We start from the raw sequence: 20,148 nt of genomic DNA, 5'->3' as shown, positions 1-20,148 counted from the left end.
CAATCAGTCATGTGAATTCGATCTAACAACTGCAGGTCTTCTGACCTGGCAGCATAGAGCTTCTGCGGTTTAACCCGCAGTGCCACCACGTCCCTCAGATCATATTTTTAGTGTCTCATGGTGGAGATTGTTCATAGTTTAAGGATGCACACATGCTACACATGCAGAAAGCATCAGTTTCAATACCTATCATTTCCAATTAGAGGATCTCTGATAACAGTGCTCAGATCCAAGTAATTAGAGGGACCATACATTATTCTCCCACTCCCATCTGCCCCCAAAGTGAGATCTTTAGGAAGAAGCCCTTCTCTGGATCCTATGACTGGCACATACATAGTTAGTAGCAATATGAGCCAGGACCTTATTTAGAGTTGCTGGAACTCTCTTCCAAAGAAAGCTAGACTGGCCCCCTTGCTCTTGTCCTTCTTCTGGCCAAGCAACAAGGACTTTTTTCTTCAGGTACACTTTGAGCAACTGTCTGGTTGCTGAGAAAGGACCTTTGAGAAGGGCATGCTGTGTTCGTTAATGGCTTTTAATGGCTTTTAATTCAGTAGTGCTTAATAAAATTTGGATCCTAAAACTTTTGTGTTTCATTTGTGTCTATTTGTAATCTTATTTAGAGCTGCCTTGGGTACCAGTTTTGTAAGAAAGGCAGAATGCAAATGTACAATAAATAAATAAATAATTAAAAAATGGCCAACAGAGTAAAAGTTGCAGTAAAGGTGAGACTTATTCTGACACTGGAAAGGCACTCTAATTGTGTGTAGTCAGTTCTGTGCTAAATAAGTTGATGTGTTTTTTAATAAGGTGGCTTAGCAAGTAATACATATTTATTAGGCGAACATATGTCTTGCCCCTATGAAAAACATCATGTGTGTCAGGTACACTTAGCATTCAGGGAGTGATGGTCCATTCACAGAGGGAAGAGGCTCGTTACCTTCTGAGTTCTGCTTGTGGATTTTCCATGGATGTATGGTGTACCTTCTGTGGAAAACAGAGTGCTCAAGTAGTTGGGCCCAGAGTTACAAATTATAAACCACTGATTTTGACTACAAATCAGTGACTACAAACCAGCATACCCCAGAGATTCTGGGAGTTCTCCTTTTTTTGAAGTTACTTTTCTGAGCTCTGGTTGGCTAATAGTGTGTCCTTATGCGATGTTGTCGTTCAGTATGAGTCTTTGAATCAGATCCATATTTTCATAAGAGTGAAGACTGCACAGAATATAATAGTTCGCAGTTGAGTCAGTTCACATTCAGTTAGTTGAGAGTATAAGTTCTTACTGAGGTATCACATGATAAACAATAATTTCCTACAACTATATGTTGCCACTTGCCCCTCCTTTTTTGTGATCTTACTGGGACCTTTAGAAACATTGAGATAGACACTGAGCAAAGAGTTCTAAGGTTGCTATATGACCTGGTTGGAGGATTTTACCTAGGGTTCAGATGTGCCCTTTTAGCTCATCAGCTGGCTTTGATACATCCTACTGAATTAATTAGTTCTTGCACCTCAGTAAATTTACATAGGAAATTCATACTTATTAGGGAGAAGTTGCTGTTCTGGACTGAAACAGCCAGAATCCCCAGTGAACATGCTCAGTGATGATTCTGCATGGTGTAGTTCAAAAAGTGAAATTTGAAGATCTACTGTGAATCCCATTCCCTACTCCAATATACCCCATGGCAGTGAAGTGGAAATAGCAGTTAATGTGAGTAGGGGTTTAGAGAGATGTGTTACATTTGAGTGTGTGTGCATGCGCATTCACACGTGCGCATGTGTGGGCATGAACTGAAATATGGCAAAGAAAGTTAGGCTAGAATACTTGCTAGTTATCACACAATTTTCAGTCTGTATTTCTGAAAGAAATGGCACCTTAGTTTGCCATCACTTCCCCATGCATTTTTTTTCCTGCAAAGAAGTTGACACTGTGTCAAATCATGGGAGATTCCTGTGATGCTCTCATAAGGCTTTCGTATTTCTTTGTAGTCATTAATAAAAACTGATGTCAAAGACCACCTCCAGAAAATATTACCAGAAGATCCTGTATGTGGTCAAATGACATTATTTCTCTATTTATAGGCACCAGGAATTTACACGGATGCTTTCCATGGTTTCCTTCTCACCATTTTATTCTCAAAAATAGTAAAGTAGGGTTGACTATGAAGTACTAAATGGTCCAAGGACAGCAAACATCTTTGTATCTAAGCTGGAGTTTGAACTTGGTTCTCCTAAGACCCACATTCTAACCATCGCACTATCCTAGCCCTCACTAACCAGTGCTTACTATAAAAATGATGCCAAGGCTGAAAGAAAAACAATATTGAAAGAAAAACAATGCAAAAATCAATGTTCTTAATTTGCATAGTAGGAAAATATGTATTGTATGTGAAATGAGACTGTCCAAGTGCATAAGAGGCTAATTGGCGTGCCAGAATTTGGATAACAGGAATATGGAAACCCTGTTGACTTCTTCCTACATTGGGCTGCTTATACAGTTTCTCCAATTTAAAGTGGTTTAACTCTATTTATTTAGGTTTGTTTTATTCCATGATTTTGTAATTTTATGATTGTGTTATTTTGTTATTGTTTTGCTAGTTTGTGCTGGATTTTATAATATCGTTAACTGCTGGGAATACTGCTGTGCACTAATGGAACAGTTGGAATAGTATATGAAAGAAAGAAAAAGAAAGAAAGAAAGAAAGAAAGAAAGAAAGAAAGAAAGAAAGAAAGAAAGAAAGAAAGACAGAAAGACAGACAGACAGACAGACAGACAGACTTGGGTAGATAGTTCTGAACAGGCTAAGTATTCTAGCAGAGCAAAAATGTAGTGTGTATTTGACCCACGTGCCCCTTGTACTCTGGGTTTAAAAAACAACAGCCAACAGTGCTGTCCTCCCTACATTTCGCAAGCAGTAGGAAATTCCTCTCTTTAAACTTCACACTTCCTGTCTGCTTACAGGATTGATAGGACCTCTCAGCTCTGAAGGGTTGGTTGTTCTCTTTCTATGAAGTCATATGATTGAGAAACCGGAGCCTCTGTTACTTAATTCATAGCTTATAAAAGAGGACCACATTCCTAGCAAACCATCCTTACTCAGGTCTTCCCAGAGCACCAGAATTTGCAAAGGAAGTGAGTGGATTTTTAATTTGTCTTTTAACAATGGGTCTCTCAGGAAACTGATAAATGATATGTGATGGAAATACATTATTGTGATACTGCAGACTGCTACCAGTGCTTTTTAGAAACAGGCATTGTGCTCAATGAATTTGATTAATTTCACCCAGAACTAGATCTTCCTACTTAATTCAGGCTTCACTGATAAGCTATCTTTTGATTATTAAGTACTTTCTATATCTGATGTTCTCATCTCTCTGTGCTTTTCTAGTAATTACCTCCAGCTTTAATGACTAGTTGATTTTGTGTCCAACAGGAGTCTAATTTGTCTGCCCGTTGATCTCTTTGTTTAACACCCTGATTTAAATGCAGCTGGTGAATTGGCCTTCAGGAGGCATAGGCTATCCTGCTGCAAAAGAAGAGGAGAGATTGTGTGCCTTGACAGATCATGTGGGGAAAAAAATGAATGGATTTTAGGAAATACAGTCTGCTGTAGAAGAAGGATACCAGCTTTACTGCCTGTGACGATCCCCACCAGAGAGCAGGGAACCTTGTCTTTTTCACTGGATGACACTAAACCCTTCATATTCTTCCTATGCAGTTTTTGATCAACTCCACCTAACACAGAGATATTTATTTATTTATTTGATTTATATCCCGCTCATCTGATCAAATCGACCACTCGAGAAGGGCAATAGGATTATTCACATGTTATCTATTTCTCTATAGTCATCATGTTTAGAGAGGGACAGTTTAGCTCTTTATTACCCTCCTACATTTGGATGGCAATGAGTCGGAAAGGGGAGAGCTCCTTGATCCATGGGAAGGCTCTCCACATGAGTCAGGACCCTAGAAAATCCAGGTCCTGACTCACAAGGAGAGTTCATCCTTTTCAGATTTGTCAACCCTCCATATTCAAGAAGGTGAGGAAAATAGAGATGAGAGAGGTCACAGTGCTTCCCTCTACATACAATTGGTATACACAGCTAGATAACATTTGAATAGTTCACATAACTCAGCAGGAGAGCCTGCAACACTTTCTTAGTTTAGTTCCTGGTGTTTTTACACAGAACTAATAAAGATCACCTTGCTGAGACCTGATAATAACAGATGGTCTGATGGTCTGACTCAATAGAAGCAGATACCTACGCTCTCACTGAGGAGATTCCGTTTATTTCGTAATATATAGACTACTGACCATCTAGAAAAGAGGTGGGATTTAGATATTTATTTCGTTCATATCCTGCCTTTCTCCCAAAGCTAGGATTCAAAGGAGCTAGCAATGAACCAGCCTCCACCCTAAATAGTATCCAATGATGGAGATAAGGAAGAAAATTTCCTTTGCAATACATACAAGCTTACTAATTTTTCACTTTCGAGCCATATGTAAACTGAAGGTCAGGAATCTTTTGAAGCATTCATTCACAAGGAAGTTTTCTACTTTAGTGAAAATAATGACCAAAGAAAATTGGAAAATTTGCTTGCAAGGGTGTGTCTGCAAGGGGAAACTGAATGGAAAAATGTGTGTATAGAGAGAAATGTATACAAACGGATCCATCCATTTCCTTGCCCTTGGTTATTTTTTTAAAAAAATGTTTTTGGTTGACCAAATTTAAGACTAGAACAATAAAGAACTGAAGAAAACTAAAACAGATGGATGTTTTGATATGCACCAATAAAATATAAAGGGCTAGGTATTACAATATTTTACTTGTGGCAAATATTTGGGTGGTGGGATGGTGATGAAATAGAACTAAACTACTTAAATGGATAATGGAAAAGGGTGTGATTTAAATGGTTTCCCCATAGATATGTGAACTAGAACTAATGGGAATAACCTTCATTTCTGTACAGTGTAGAGTTGAGCTAGAAACGTATTTTGGTTAACTCTTTCTTCTTCTTCCCTTTTAAATTCTTTCCCCAGGTCAATCCAATTAAACAATGCTGGTGCTTCTACTATTTTATGCTTTAGTTTCACAAGCATTACCAGCAACAGACCCAGTGCCACAGCACGTTGTACATAACTGGGATCGGAATGCCTGTTCACTAGTTGTATGTGGACCGGCTGAGAAAGGGATACCAGGAAGAGATGGAAGAGATGGGCTCCCAGGACCAAAAGGGGACAAGGGAGAGCAAGGTATGGAAAAGATAGGTTCCTAATGGTTAAACTCTCGGGATTCCATTTTCCATTCATATTTTAAAGGCTAAATAATTGCAAAAAAAAAAAAAAAAAAACTGTGCATGAAACGCATGCTAAAATCTTTCTCCCACAAGGATCCTCAATTATATCGTTAATTACATGGTGATGTGTTCATCAGTTATGCTGGAGATCAGAGTCTTAATGATGAAAGGAGTTTTATCACTGATACATTTTGAAGATGGTTCTGGTTAGCTGCGGCTGGGTCTTTAATGAATGGGAACTAAGACTTGAGGGAGGCAGCTGCCACAATCTGTGTATGTCACCAGGTTTCCCAGTGGTCTGTTACTCAGACTTGCCTAGGAATTTGCATCTAAGCAAGGAGGCAGTTGATGGGCAACATATGTGACTGATAATCCACTATTAGAAGAGGGAATTTCTCAAGTGCTGATAGGCAAGTGGGAGTCATCAGGCCTACCCTGATTCCATCTCTGGAAGAGCAATTTCAGCTTCTAATGGTGGGCTATGTATCTGTCTCATAGCACTTTGAACAGAATGTTCATTCATGTACATTTCCCTATTCACATTCTCATATTAGACACATGTTATTATGTTTGTGTTTTATGTGTGTTTTATGTATCATACTTTTAAGGAGACAGTCCTTTATTTGAAGGGTTACCAGAGTACAGTCTTTTAAGCTGTCCACCATTTTGTCTAGTTCAGTTCCAGTTTAAGAAACAACCATAATGAAGAAACTAGCAACTAGCAGCCCATGCACCTGGAAATACCTCTCTTTGGGTCTGGATTGCCATGGACAGTTGGATCAGACAATACTAAATAACTGTTGGAGGGCTCAGTGGCTTAGGCATCTGGCTACAGACCCACAGGTTGGAAGTTCAATTCCCGACTGTACCTCCTTGACAGAGAATGGACTCAATGATCCAAAGGGTCTCTTCCTGCTCTGCAGTTCTAACATTCTAAAATTAATCTGATTCAGTATCCTATGTTCTCATTCTATTTGCACCACAGCTGCTCATGGAAAAGCCACACCCTCTACATTAATGTCATTATAAGCTGGAAGCGGCTCTGACACATAATTACTACTACCATCATTCTGGAAACAGAAAAAAAGCAAAGGACTGCACATTCTGAATAATTCCATATGAGGAAACTAGCCAATATTTTAAAATAACTGATACGAAAAATGCTAATGTTTTCCTGCTCTTCTTCTAATTCATCTGTTAAAAGGAATATTACAGTGCAAAGCTGGGAGCACTACAGCCCCAGGAGGTCAATATGATGCCAGTGGATCTGACTTTACAGCTTTTATTGGCCAGTGGGCCAGTGTTTTTTTTTCCAGTTGTGCAAATGGCAGCACCTTTGTTCTTATGGCCTTAAGGCATGCTCCCAGTTGTGCAACAGTTTCTGCAAACAGCAACGCAACTAGTTTACACTGGATTGCGCACAGTAGAGAACTAGATGTCAGTGAGTATATCATCATTTGTGCTAGTGTAACAAAATCTAGGTTTTGACTAGGTGGCCAATGCAGATTCAATCTGAAGTTCAGATGCTGGCTGTTGAAAGGTAACCTCAAGGCTCCCATTTTAGTTGGTCATGAATCTTTAGCTTCATAACACCCTTGACCTAAAAATAGATCTTTTAATAGAACACACCTCCAAATAGAGGATGTTGGCTACAGAAGTACACAAAAGAATTCTGGGAGAAAAATGCATTTGTGCTTTATGAGTTACAGTGAATCCTTTGGTTTTATGGTTCATGAAGAGTTATGGTTATAAAAGAAACAGGTATGCCACAATGTTTTATAGTGGTATGTAACTTATAATGCCAACAAGAGGCTAGTGTTAGTAAAGAATATGAAGAAACAGAATGGTTTCTAGATGGCGAGGGTGTAAGATAATAGGTATTTTATCTTTTTACCTGTTCAGTCAATATGCAAAACATATATGAAAATTGTCAGGATGTGTGTGAAAATGAATCACTTTTAAGTAGTTAGCAAAGTCCTGGAAAGAAAATTTAGGCTTTCTCTTCTCCGGACAGCAGTAAAAGATAAGACACAGTGGAAATTTTGCTCTGAGAGATTTCAACAATATAGCTCACAGACTAACCATTGTCTTTCTCAGTGAAGGCTTTTATCTTGTAGTTTCAAGAAAATATTTACAGCAGCTGTTTACAGCACTCCAGACAGCAAACGGACAGCATCATGCACAGAGCTTCAAACTCCACCCACAGAAGCATGGTACCAACTTGGTTACTTTTATATCCATCTTGCTGATGCAATCTTGCTACCTGGATTGCATCAGATGCACAGTGACTCAGCAGAGTTCCACTGCACATGCCCATCATGTCATAACTTTTCTTAAAGAGACAATATTCTCTAGTATTATCAATACTCTGACAAAATCTGGATACAATTCTGGTGGAAGAGGAAAGAAAAAATATCAATACTCAATAGCAGGAAGCACCAGTAATTTTAGATATGCAGACAACACCATATTTCTGGAAGGAAAGAGCAATGACTTGAAATGATTGCAGATGAAGGATAAAGAAGAATGTTCACAAGCAGAATTATAAATTAATATTAGAAAGACAAAAATAATGACAACAGAAGAACTTTACATAACTTTAATGTTAACAGTAACAAAACTGAAATTGTAAAGGATTTTCAATACAGGCAACACTTGGAAAAACAATGATAAAAATATAAGGTAATCCTTAAGTATAAGGATGTGTTGTTGGAAACCAAAACCAGGATCATCCATACTATTTTATTCTCTATTACTATGTACAGATGTGACATCTAGATAATGAAGAAAGCTGATGAATAAAAAATATTTCTTCAAGTAGTGTTGGAGGAGAGCTTTATGGATAACATGGGCCACCAGAAAGACAAATAAATAAGTTCTTAGTCAAATCACACCTAAACTCTCACTGGGAGCAAAAATAACCACAATGAGGCTATTGTACTTTGGACATATCATGAGAAGACAAGATAAACTAGAATAGAAAAGGCCAAGAAAAGTTAAAGCTAGTAGGTGAAGACCTAGCTTGAGATGGATTGATTTAATAAAGGAATCCATAGCCTTTAGTTTGCAAAAAACAGCACAGGGCTGTTAATCGTAGTACCTTCTGAAAATAAATAAATCATAGGATTTTGACTTCCAAAAGGTGGATGCAACCTGTGACACATAACAACACCATCCAGCAGTCCTTCCAAAAGAACACTGCACTCTGTAAAACAGGACAAACAGCTACCCTATGTTAAGCTCAAGGTGGCAAGCCACCCAGCCTTGGTCTACTTTATCCTTCCACTAGGTTACAAGATTTGATCAGCCTATCTGGTTAGGAGAAATTAGGCATATTATGTGTCAGAGCTTGAGTTTCATGGCTTTACCCTCATCTTAATATCTTCACAAGAAGGGGTAATATCTCAATATAAAGGACCAGAATAACTCACCTGCCTCATGAAATGTAAGTAATATAGACTGATAATATACTCCAAGGAATCCCAGATGTAATTGGGTCAATTTCCCCTCAACCACAAAGTATCATATTCTGTCCTCAATAGTCATTACCAGCAAATATGGCTGCAAAGTGGGGTAGAGGGAAGTAGCAAAGATACAGTGGTACCCCGACTTATGAATGTCTCCACTTACGAACATTTCGAGTTACGAATGGCTTCATTCACAAAATGTTGCTTCGACTTGCGAACAGAGCCTCGACTTACGAATGGGAAAAAAAAACCTTTCCTGCCCTTTTTTTACCTAAGTTCATCTTAGGTCAAAAGAAGAAAAAAATTCCCCCTAGTGGTAGAGTATGGATTAACCAGCTTTGCATTAGTTCCTATGGGAACTAATGCCTCTACTTGCAAACAGCGCCTCGACATAAGAATGAAAAACAGCCGGAACAGATTAAATGGTTTTAAATGCATTCCTATGGGAAATTTTGCCTCAACTTACAAACTTTTCGATGTATGAACACCGTTCCAATATAGATTAAGTTTGTAAGTCAAGGTACCACTGTATTAATGGCCATGTGCTGTAGGTTGCAGCATGAGACAAGAGAGAAAGGTGCAAGCTTTAACAGTGAATAGGTGAAAACCAAACCAGACTTTCCCACAATTGGCCCTCACTGATTGTGAATGTTGAGGGTGCAAGCAGTCGTGACAAAATTGCCAGCCACTTAGTATAGCACTGTGCTAATTTAATAATAAAGATGACCTAAGGATAGAATTGATTTATGCCTAACATGAAGAGGTTAAAATGGTGACATTCCCTGTAGCCTGCTAGTAATTTAAAGTTGATTTGTAGTTCTACATTCTGAGCGTACCTGTAATTTATTACCAATGTGCCGTTCACAAAAGCCTGTGATGTTCACCTTCTTAATACTCTATCTTGTAAATGTTTTTATCAAACACCAGGGTTACAAGGACCAAGAGGCATCCTTGGCCCTCCAGGAAAAATGGGCCCAGTTGGACCAGCAGGCGAAAAGGGAGCCCAAGGGGGAAATGGTCCAAAAGGAGATGTTGGAGAAATGGGTAAGGAAAGTCTTCAGTCAAATAAATTATTCACAGTTTTACAACATAAAGGATCAATGCAGAGATGGGCAAGTTTAATTACCCTTTGAGACTAAAACTCTCTTAATTCTCCAGACAATATGAGCATGGGAATTGTAGTCCTCAAAAGTAAACTTCCCCATCTCTGGATTAAGATGTATAACTTGGAGGGACCATAAATTCCTCAGTGATCTCCCCAACAACAACAACAGACACATCAAATGATGCTGCATGTGTTTGTGTCAAAGTTGTTACAGTCAATTTATTCATATAAAAACTTCATTAAGGAGGTTTAGGCCATGCTGTAGTAAGAGGTCAGGTATCAGAATGACTTCTACAAAGTTCTTATTTTTATTTTGGAAATGTTAGAAGACATTAAGCAGGTGTTGTGGTGGGGTGGGGCACCTTGAAGAACTCTGTGTCTCCTACCAGGAAATACTGTACATGTTGGGCAAACGTGCCAAGTGCTTCTTGGGCAGAATGCCCTCTGACAAGGCTTAGAGACAAAAATTGATAAAACATATAATTTTTGGTTGTTGTGGGTTTTTCAGGCTCTTTGGCCATATTCTGAAGGTTGTTCTTCCTAACGTTTTGCCAGTCTCTGTGCTACTCCTGTCCTCTGAAGATGCCAGCCACAGAGACTGGCGAAACGTCAGAAAGAACAACCTTCAGAACACAGCCAAAGAGCCCAAAAAACCCACAACAACCATTAGATCCTGGCTGTGAAAGCCTTTGCAAATACACATATTTTTGTTGGATACAATGCATACAAAGCAGTGTTTTCAATGTCTGATCAGATACATGTAGATTTCTGGTGAGGACAATGAGAAGTTTGGGGCATTGCAGGGCATTGCATGTACTTTACAAATAATAACAGGAAAAGAATATTCATGAATGTAGTTATATATCTCCTTTCTTTCTGCCATGGCAGAAGATTATAGAATTTGGCCTAAGTTTTCATGGGGAAGGAGGGCTGAAGGGGAAAAGATGAGTGTACATGTTCTGGTAGGAAGTTCCAGGCTTTGAGGGAAGCCAATGAAAATGTCCATTAATAACCTAGGACACTTTTGAGGGCATCAGGGTGGTAGAACTGCCAATAGGGAGGGAAGATCATCAGCAGGGCTTAATCAGAAAGTAAACACAGAAAACAGTGCAGGGAGACAGAAGTAGCAGATGTTAGTACTGATGCTGCAGTCGACAGCCACTGTAGCAGAATGAATTTGTTCTATTATGGTTTATGGAGCAGGTAGATGCCTTACTTCCCAAATTTTGGATGCATCCTGCTACACACTCCAGAAGCTTCCTACAGTCCAAGCCCCATTAATCATTAAGCTTGATCATTACAAGCTTCTGTATACAAACCTTCAGGGCCAACATAAAACTTTTTATTACTTTAGGAAGAGCAGCAAATGTGATCATGATCAGATGGACATATTCAGTCTTTCCCCAATTAATTGAAGGTCCATCACAGTCAAAGGCAAACAAGTCAAAGACACATGAGGTAGAAAATCCCACAAGTCTCTCTCCTTGTCTGTGACAGTGAAAATAGAAACATAATCATAACAAAGTAAGTAACCAACCATTTTGCTGACCTTTCATGGCACCTTGAACCTGCTGCCTGAAGCACTTGTCTCACTCTGTCTAATGGTAGCACTGGCTCTGTAAGCCACAAAATAAGGAGTTGGGCAGGAACATCCAAGAATGCAGTTTCCCAGACAACAGAGCTGGGAATTCTTTCCAGTCAGAAACAGCCAATGAGATGCCTGAATGAGCAATGTTACTTCACAATCCAGAGAACCCTCTGACCAGGACTGCAGCACGCAGTTTCAACAGCTCCCAGTTCTGGTATGATTGCCTGAAGCACTGTGATGTGCTATGAGAAGACTATCCTATGTAGTTCCTCTTCCTCTTCCTCTGCTTACTCTCATAGTCTATACCATTTGAATAGGACCACGTGGAATCCGAGGTTTGCAAGGGCCTCCAGGAAGCACAGGCCCTTCTGGAGTGAAAGGTGACAGAGGCCCACAAGGTGAAAAGGGCAAAAACGGAGAAACAGGTAAGCCTGTTTCGTAGCTGCATGGCTGAATGTCTTCTGAAAGAGTCAGTGAAATATGTTGGGTGGAAACAAAGAAACACACAAGTAGTTCTGCACATCCCATGTGGCTTTGGGTTTCTGTGTCTCCTAAGCAGCAACTGGAGATTGTCCAAATGGCAATCTGGATGTCCTAAGGATGGTGGTCCTTCTTTTCAACAAGAAGAGGATCTTTTCAGCCACCGTATCCCAGGTGCACAATGATCTTCTCCTTAGAAACCTGTTTGGCACCAATGTTGGTCTGCCTTTAGTGCCAATTGTAAACACAGCTGAATAGTTGAGGCTTAGTGATCATGGCTTAGTTTTGGGTCCCCAGATTGAGAGTTTCATTTTAATTTTCTTGACGTAGTTGAAACTGTTTTAAGTACTTTTTAAATTTTTTGCAGTTCTGAGAGAGCATTATATATACTAGACCAAGGTAGAAAATATGTTAATAACCTAAATTGGTGGTTCCCAATCTTAGGTAACCCATGAGTTCTTGGACTGCAATTCCCAGAAGCCTTTACCACTAGATGTGCTGGCTGGGTTTTCTGGGAGTTGCAGTCCAGGAACACCTGGGAACCATTTACATAAATAACTAATGAGAAGAAAATATAAATGGTCATTGAGGGCTTTCCAGGTGATCTGAAAGGAGTAGGCTGAATTGGGCAAAGCAGGATTGGCAGGTATGCAATTTGTTGCAATCCTTGCATCCAAATGGCATATGGACCTCAAGTGACCCTATTTGCTCTGGAGCAGCCTGCTATCAATTTGCTAGACAGCCATTTCTGGATATTGGCAAAATAATCACTTCCTCAGCTCTGTGAATAACCAGGGAAGTGAAGAGAGAGAGAGAGAGAGAGAGAAGTATATATTTGGGCAGCAAATATGTGCTGCACCATTAAAAAAAAAAGACAAAAGGAAACTTCCATCATAAAATCTTTTGTTTGCTTTTCTTCTAAAGGTCTACTTGCAACTCTCCCTAATTCTAGCTATCCTACCAACACACAGAAAGAAGCCTATGATAGGGCGCAGAAAGATGTGAATTTTGACAGATAATTTCTGATACCCTTTTTTGCATGTTCAGAAATCCAAATAATAAACTTTGGCTATCACAGTGTTGCCGTCCAGATTGCCTATCAAACCTAGTATGAGCAATAGTGAAGGATTCTGGGAGTTGTGGTTACACAGTATTTGAGGAACTAAGCCCGGTGGATAGCTCAATGAGTTAGGGGTTAGGAGTTTCATTCCCCATGATGCCTCTCAAGAGAAGAGTTCCCCTGTATAGCCTTTAGCAAGCTGCGCCGATCCAGGGCACCACCAGAAGAAGGACATGGTAAACTACTTCTGGATATTCACTACCCAGAAAACCCTGAAAAGGGTAGCTATAAGTCAGAACTGACATGACAGTACTCATTTTTTATTATTAAACCCACTCTAATCCATGCTCAAGGGATGTGGTGGCATTGCAGGTTAAATAGCAGAAGCCTCTGTGCTGCAAGGTCAGGAGACTAGCCGTTGTAAGATCAAATCCACTCGATGGAGTGAGCGCCCATCACTTGTCCCAGCTCCTGCCAACCTAGCAGTTTGAAAGCATGTTAAAATGCGAGTAGATAAATAGGTACCACCTTGGTGGGAAGGTAACGGTGTTCCATGTCTAGTCATGCTGGCCACGTGACCACAGAAAATGTCTTCAGACAAACGCTGCCTCTGTGGCTTGGAAATGGGGATGAGCACCATGCCATAGAGTTGGACACAACTAGACTAAATGTCAAGGGAACCTTTACCTAATCCATGTTCATAATATAATTTCTTTGTCCTCTTTAAAGTTTGCTGCTACGGAGTGGCATAGCCACTCTAAAAAGAAATTAGTTTTATCATCTCCTTTCTCAGGATGAAATAGATCTGTTATGCAACCAGTCATCTGTAATTTAGCACCTTCCAATGGCCACCCTGGCAAGAATAGACAGTTGGGTGGACATCTAGCATAAGGTGGGAAAGGCAGAAACAATGCACCTGTTCTATCTAAATGTTCCCACCTTGAACTACAAGTTAAACTAGATTTGATCTGGAATGATATGCCTAGTTTTATATTAGTCGCTATTGGAAGTATCTTTCATTTGCCCCCCTCCAAATGCTTGATATCCATACAGGTCCAGCAGGTCCCACTGGGACGCAAGGTCGTCAGGGCAACACTGGTGCCCCTGGCCCCAAAGGCAATCAAGGGTCAGTCGGTGAAAAAGGAGCAAAAGGAGATGTTGGACCCAAAGGTAAACAGTGTGGACATGCCATAAAGAGTGACGATGAGCAAGCACTTTTATTGCTGTTTCAGAACAGGTTCAAAACAGCCAAAATAAAGCATTTCTTCACAGAGTGCAGCATTAACTTGTAGCCATTTAGCTGAGGCTTTTAGCTGAGGTGGCATTAAAAACTGTGCAGATCAGCAGATCAGGCCAGACAAATTCACGGAGAACTAATCCCTCAATGCCTGGTATCCTACTCATGTTCATATAAAGTTTGCCCAACTTGCTGCAGCAAATAGCAGCCAATTGATGAGGTGCTGGAGTGCCCTTTGGTTGTAAGATCAGGTGTGTGGCCAGGTATACAACTAAGGTATGCCTCATACCTCATCAGTTAGTCATTATTAGCTATGGCAAGTTACACAAGCCTTACACGAGCACTTACAATGTTCTGCCCAGTTGTTGCTAACCTTAATAGCTAAGTGACATCTGCCTATACAGAGGAAGTTGCATTATAAATACAAGATGTGGGGGCAGGCATGCTTCTCTGAGCTTCTCAAAGGAATCTGATGATTCTATATAAGAAACAGGATACTAGATTTAAAAGGACTTCAGTCTAATCCAGCAGGATGGCTTTATGGTGTTTCCAGCAGTTAAGCATTGTAGAACCACTGGGAGCTAGTTCAAAAATGGGGTGATGGAGGTGTCATTGGGAAAGGTTGGCCAGGGAAAGAGTAGCTATGCTACGGGGTGAAATATGATGACCACTTTTTGTGTGTATAGACCAAAGTGCAGTAAATAAGAGGGAAGGCCAATGCCAGCACACGGCATCTATTACTTTCAGCTTCTTCTTCGGAAGAAGAAAGGGATAACATATCTGCTGACAAAAATGGTAGTGGCAGGCAGAACTATATTAGCAAAGTTAATTCAATAACACTATGACATGCAGTAGTTATAAATTTGAAAGGGAAAAAAAAAGCTCTGTGGTTCATGGAGAATTTAAAAAAATCAAGGATGGATTATACATTTATTGGATGAGTAAAATGTTAAACGCAGGTGAACTTTAGAGTTCATCAGGCCCTTCAACAAACTAGCAATCTTATTCCCCCCCCCTTCCTTTTGGTATTTACATGAATATGATCCTGTTCTGAAAACATTGTTCCCTGTAATTATCTCAAGTGTTCAGTATTACAACAAGGTACTATGTTTGTTGACTAATACTATCATGGCCATGTTACAGGTGAGAAAGTGAAAGTGTTGTAGTCTGTGAGTAATAGGGAAAATTTTAGCTGGCAAACTTCCTGATTAGTTTGATCATTTAGAAAATAGAAGTTATCGAAATATTTTTCTGAATACTTGAAAAAAGAAGAGAGATAACATTTTGCTTGTACTACTCTACTCATAAACAGTGCTGAGAGTCACACTAGTCATTAAAGGGATGCATATTCCCTATGATTAATTGATTTCCCCTCCCACACCACGATTTCTTTAGCGATATGTGCTTCAGCAACCAGACTTGTGAATTAAGCCCTTCCAAAAACCAGTCACAGAACAAAACTTGCTGGATTGCGAGATACAAAACAAAGCATACCAAGTGATAGCTGCAAGGAGACTAAACTGACAAGTTATAGCAGTCATTTTTCAGCAGTGGGGGGAGGACCCTTGTAAAAACCATGATAAAACAATATTCTAGTGTGACTCTTTGCTTACCTCTGTGTCACTCTCTATGAGGTATCTCTAACATCTGTTTCTGGCCTGTATGGGCCAATCTTAATAGCCTTCCAACTCTTGCATAAAGGTCACCATTATCAGATAGACACTGTGAACTGGCTTATCCCCATGTGCAAAAAGCAGGAATTATTTGTCTTTTCTCTCATGAGGTGCCAAAAAACTAGTAATTTGGGAACACAGGGGATGAGTCAAAACAATGGGGTCCAAGAGCCAGCTTCAGGATGCAGGGGAGAGTTGTAGAGTTTTTATAGAATACTCTTTGAGACTACAAATCTCAGAATCCTCTGGTCAGCAGCACAAGTGTGGGCTGGAGCCAACTGACCAAGACCACTGATTATCAACCCTTTTATTGCTGAGGCCCCAGTTCAAACACCACAACCAAAGAACTGTGTCCCAACAGTGCGAAGTGCTAATGACAGGCTTGGACAGCCTCTGCTTCTTTCCCATATACCTGTTATCTGTGTCTCTACTGTTCAGTGTAGAAAATTTGAATGATTATTCATATTTCTCCTGCATAATATTCTGAATATTAATAACATCCATGGGATAAGGGAAGCCACCTACGAGTTAACAGGCCAGTTGTAATTAACTGACTTGCTTTTTCCCTTTTGCTTTTTACATGTGGTGTAATTTTATCAGCTCACAGTGTTTACTGTGACCCATTTGAGGCACGGACTGCTGGGGGAAAGCAGCATATAGCCTACCTCACTGGCTACTTGTTCTACCTCCTTACAGGATCACAGGGAGAGGCAGGAGTGCAAGGGCCAGGGGGGAAGACAGGCGCTCCTGGACCAAAAGGAGACAAAGGATCTGTAGGTGAAAAGGGGACAAAAGGTGATAGTGGCCTCTCAGGTAAGACTAAATGGGATACCACTTGCTTATTGGCTTTTTTTGTTTGTTTGAAGAACCCATTGACAACACTGGGGAGATAGTATCGTATTCGCCTTTCTTAACTTATTGCAGATTCCACTGGGGATTCTTTCTAACAAGGAGGGATGCTTAAATCTCAGATTCTCCAGAAAACTCTCCATGAGTCATTCAAATTTGCTGACAGATCTGGGCAAACTTTCCTTCTAGATCAAATGTTATTATAATAATCTGGCAGTTCATGTACGCATAGGTACACTTACAGATTTCTCGATAAAATGACTATTCTCAGTTTGGACCACCATTTGAATATCTGAAATAGCACCTATGTATGTGCTTCCAAGTTACCAAATATTTATTCTGAGAGATAGGAAACACTTTCATGAACATGTAAGACCAGCCCTGTCATTGGGCAATAGGAAACAAATTATCAACCATTTGATTATTTTTCAGAGATCAACCTTATGAAGAATAAAGTCAGTGCCCTGGAGGGACAGCTAAAAGCTCTACAAGCCAGTTTTACCAAGTATCAAAAAGGTAAAGCATTGAGCATAATGATAAAATGGTTTAAAATTGTTGTAAATTTTCCGAGGTCAGTTTGATCCTTAACAGAAATGATGAAGGCCTAGGAATGGGTGGGGATGCATTCCACATGTTGCCACCAAGGCATCCTCTTTGTAACCTGATATATACAGATGTTGTCTCATGTACTGAGGATGCAATGAGAACTCACCGATTTCTCATCCTCAATGAAAAGGAATGTCCTGATGCATCAAAAGTCTTGTTGAAAAAAACAGTCATAGAATTTTTCAGTTCTACACAGAATCAAGCCTTTCTTTATAGGTAGCATTAGTGAAATAATTTTAACACAAAATCTTACATTTTATGTTTTTTTTAAAAAAACTAGCATTTTGTGCAAATTAAAATTAAAATCTTTTTGCACTAAATACAAAGTTTTACACAAATCACAAGACTATCTGGAAGTTGAGTCATGGCAAGTGGACCACACCTGGATCACTGAGAATCTTCACACGAATCACAAGGTTCTTGCACAAAACACATTATTGCAGAAAACCAGTTCCATTAATATTCTGCAAGAGAGAGAGAGAGAGAGATCTGGAATGAAAACAACAATAAAAACTCTCTGAATCTTGCTCTGCATGTGCACACACACACACACACACACACACACAAAGTGTTTAAATTGTTCTTCACTGTGGAAACAAAATATGTGAAGATTTATGTCCCTGGTGCTAGTGTTAGAGAACCGTCTGTAGCACCATTTTCACAATGGCATAGGATAAATTAAGAATTTATATAAATTAAGAATTTATCCTACGCTGAACATGCTATGGCCTGGCAGAACCCCACTTAATTTCAAATGGCTGCATTAATGGTGACAGTTAATGAACAAAGACACAATGGACCACAGAATCCAATAAGCCCAACCTGATATTATAATTGCACAAATCAAGCCGATATCTATCATCCTTTTTCATTTGTTTTATCCCTTTTTCATTTGTTCCAGTGGCAACATTCCCAGGTGGCCGAATTGTTGGCAACAAGGTGTTTGTAACCAGCGGCTATGAAGGCAATTTTGACGATTTGAAGCAGAGGTGTCTCCAGGCTGGTGGCCAACTCGCTTCTCCCAGAAATGCTGCTGAAAATGCTGCAGTCCAACAGATAGCAGTCCTCTATAAGAAGTCGGTGTTCCTTGGGATTACTGATATCCAGACAGAGGGAAGATTTAAGTACCAGAATGGTGAAGCCATTGTTTATTCTAACTGGGCTCCGGGAGAACCCAATAATGATAAGGGCTCAGAGAACTGTGTTGAAGTCTATACGAATGGCAAGTGGAACGACAAGTCTTGTGGAGAAAAGAGGCTCATAGTTTGTGAATTTTAGGCCACCCACTACACCACCTTCAATCCACCTATCTTTAAGGTATGCAGCATTGCTTTTCATCTGTAGACACAGATTGCTGTTCCATACATCCTCCCCAAATCCCAGTGACTGATGTTGCCCCTACTACATGTCTGAATCAAAGCAACTGTGAATATCAGTTCACACATAGAGCATCTTCATGAGGCACCACCACCTTCCCACTTGATTTAGTTTATTTCCTTTCAGTGTGAGAGCACTAATTTGTAATATTTGCCTTCCAGAATTTGGTAAGGCTACATCTTGTACCGCATTGGCTGGGAGGTTCTGGGAGTTATAGTCAAAAAGTAAAGTGTCCAAGTTCTGTAAAAGTATGATTATACAAGCAGAGCCCTAACAGCAAACAACAGATTTCCCAAGAGGTCCATGTGTTTCCAGATTTCCAACTTTTTATCACACTAGATAGTCTACTGCTGATCAGAGAAGCTGACCCAGGACACAAGGGAAGGCAATTTCATGTTCCTCTCCTTGGCTAAACAAGAAGGAAATGAATAATTGTGGTATTGATAGTGATAGTAGAAGCAGATGGAGGAGAGAAAGAAAAAGAGCTATAACAATGTGGAAAGAATGCAGCACCAGGCAGTCTCTACTCAATGGTTCCCAGCAGTGGTTCCCCAGATGTTCTTAGACTACATCTCCAGGAATCCTAGCCAGCATCACTAGTGGTGAAGGCTTCTGGGAGTTTCAGTCCAAGAATATGGGGAACCCAACAACTGGGAACTATTGGTCTGGCTGAAGATGTTTAGTCATGCAAGGCAAACTAAGGCATGCTTTTCTATGAGCCCCTTGGCCACAAGGGGTCTCCTTTGGCAACTGTTGACTTCTGATCTCATTTAGAAGAAAGGGCCCAAGTCATTGAAAAGATCAAAAGCTGTTCCTTACTTTCCTCATTTGGAACAATGTGGGTTTCTCTTAAGCCTTTGTTATCAGTCTGAAACACACACACACACACACACACACACACACACACACACACACACACACACACACACACACACACACACACACACACAGACATTTTAATTGCATTTGCAGTTTTTTCCTTCCTTCCTTCCTTCCTTCCTTCCTTCCTTCCTTCCTTCCTTCCTTCCTTCCTTCCTTCCTTTCCACTCTCTTTCCTTTGTTATCTCCCCTTCTCAGATTTTAGATCAAGAGCTGCTTCAGCCAAGGCCTGTCCTTTTTCTCCTGTTATAGTGTGAAATACTTATGTGTATTGATAAGACTATAAATAAACCATCAATATCAATTTTCTGCTTAAGGCCCACTTTAAGAAGCAAATAGAAGTTTTCTTGAATCTGAAGTCTTAAAAGTCTCTCTCTCTCTCTCTCTCTCTGTATGTGTGTGTGTGTGTGTGTGTGTAAGTGCACAACTTTTCATATGTGTGTGTAATTTCTGATGTGCAAAGAATATGTTTATATTTATATTATTTGCAAAACTGTTGATTAAAAGTTTTTCTTTTAGTAAACAGAA

At 39.9% G+C, this 20,148-nt stretch overlaps 1 protein-coding gene across 1 annotated transcript; it reads left to right on the top strand.

Moving 5' to 3' along the window:
- The first annotated feature begins 2,956 nt into the window (after window positions 1-2,956).
- On the top strand, window positions 2,957-20,148 carry LOC110083676 (uncharacterized). The gene is made up of 8 exons (XM_072995063.2): window positions 2,957-3,133; window positions 5,043-5,255; window positions 9,694-9,810; window positions 11,777-11,884; window positions 14,053-14,169; window positions 16,606-16,722; window positions 17,191-17,274; window positions 18,266-20,148. Exons 2-8 carry the CDS (start codon window positions 5,060-5,062, stop codon window positions 18,640-18,642), a joined length of 1,116 nt encoding a protein of 371 aa, XP_072851164.2. The 5' UTR covers window positions 2,957-3,133; window positions 5,043-5,059; the 3' UTR covers window positions 18,643-20,148.

The sequence above is a fragment of the Pogona vitticeps genome, chromosome 3 (genome assembly GCF_051106095.1).
Source record: "Pogona vitticeps strain Pit_001003342236 chromosome 3, PviZW2.1, whole genome shotgun sequence".
Lineage (NCBI taxonomy): Eukaryota > Metazoa > Chordata > Lepidosauria > Squamata > Agamidae > Pogona > Pogona vitticeps.
Note: the sequence above shows the minus strand (reverse complement) of the source record. Positions and strands in the feature narration are given on the sequence as shown.

Bases quoted from the DNA above. Each gene is read 5' to 3' on its own strand.
- LOC110083676 (XM_072995063.2), top strand. From the start codon at position 5,060: ATGCTGGTGCTTCTACTATTTTATGCTTTAGTTTCACAAGCATTACCA. The intron at 11,885-14,052 runs GTAAGCCTGTTT...ATATCCATACAG, and splicing joins GGGCAAAAACGGAGAAACAG to GTCCAGCAGGTCCCACTGGG. The intron at 14,170-16,605 runs GTAAACAGTGTG...ACCTCCTTACAG, and splicing joins AGGAGATGTTGGACCCAAAG to GATCACAGGGAGAGGCAGGA.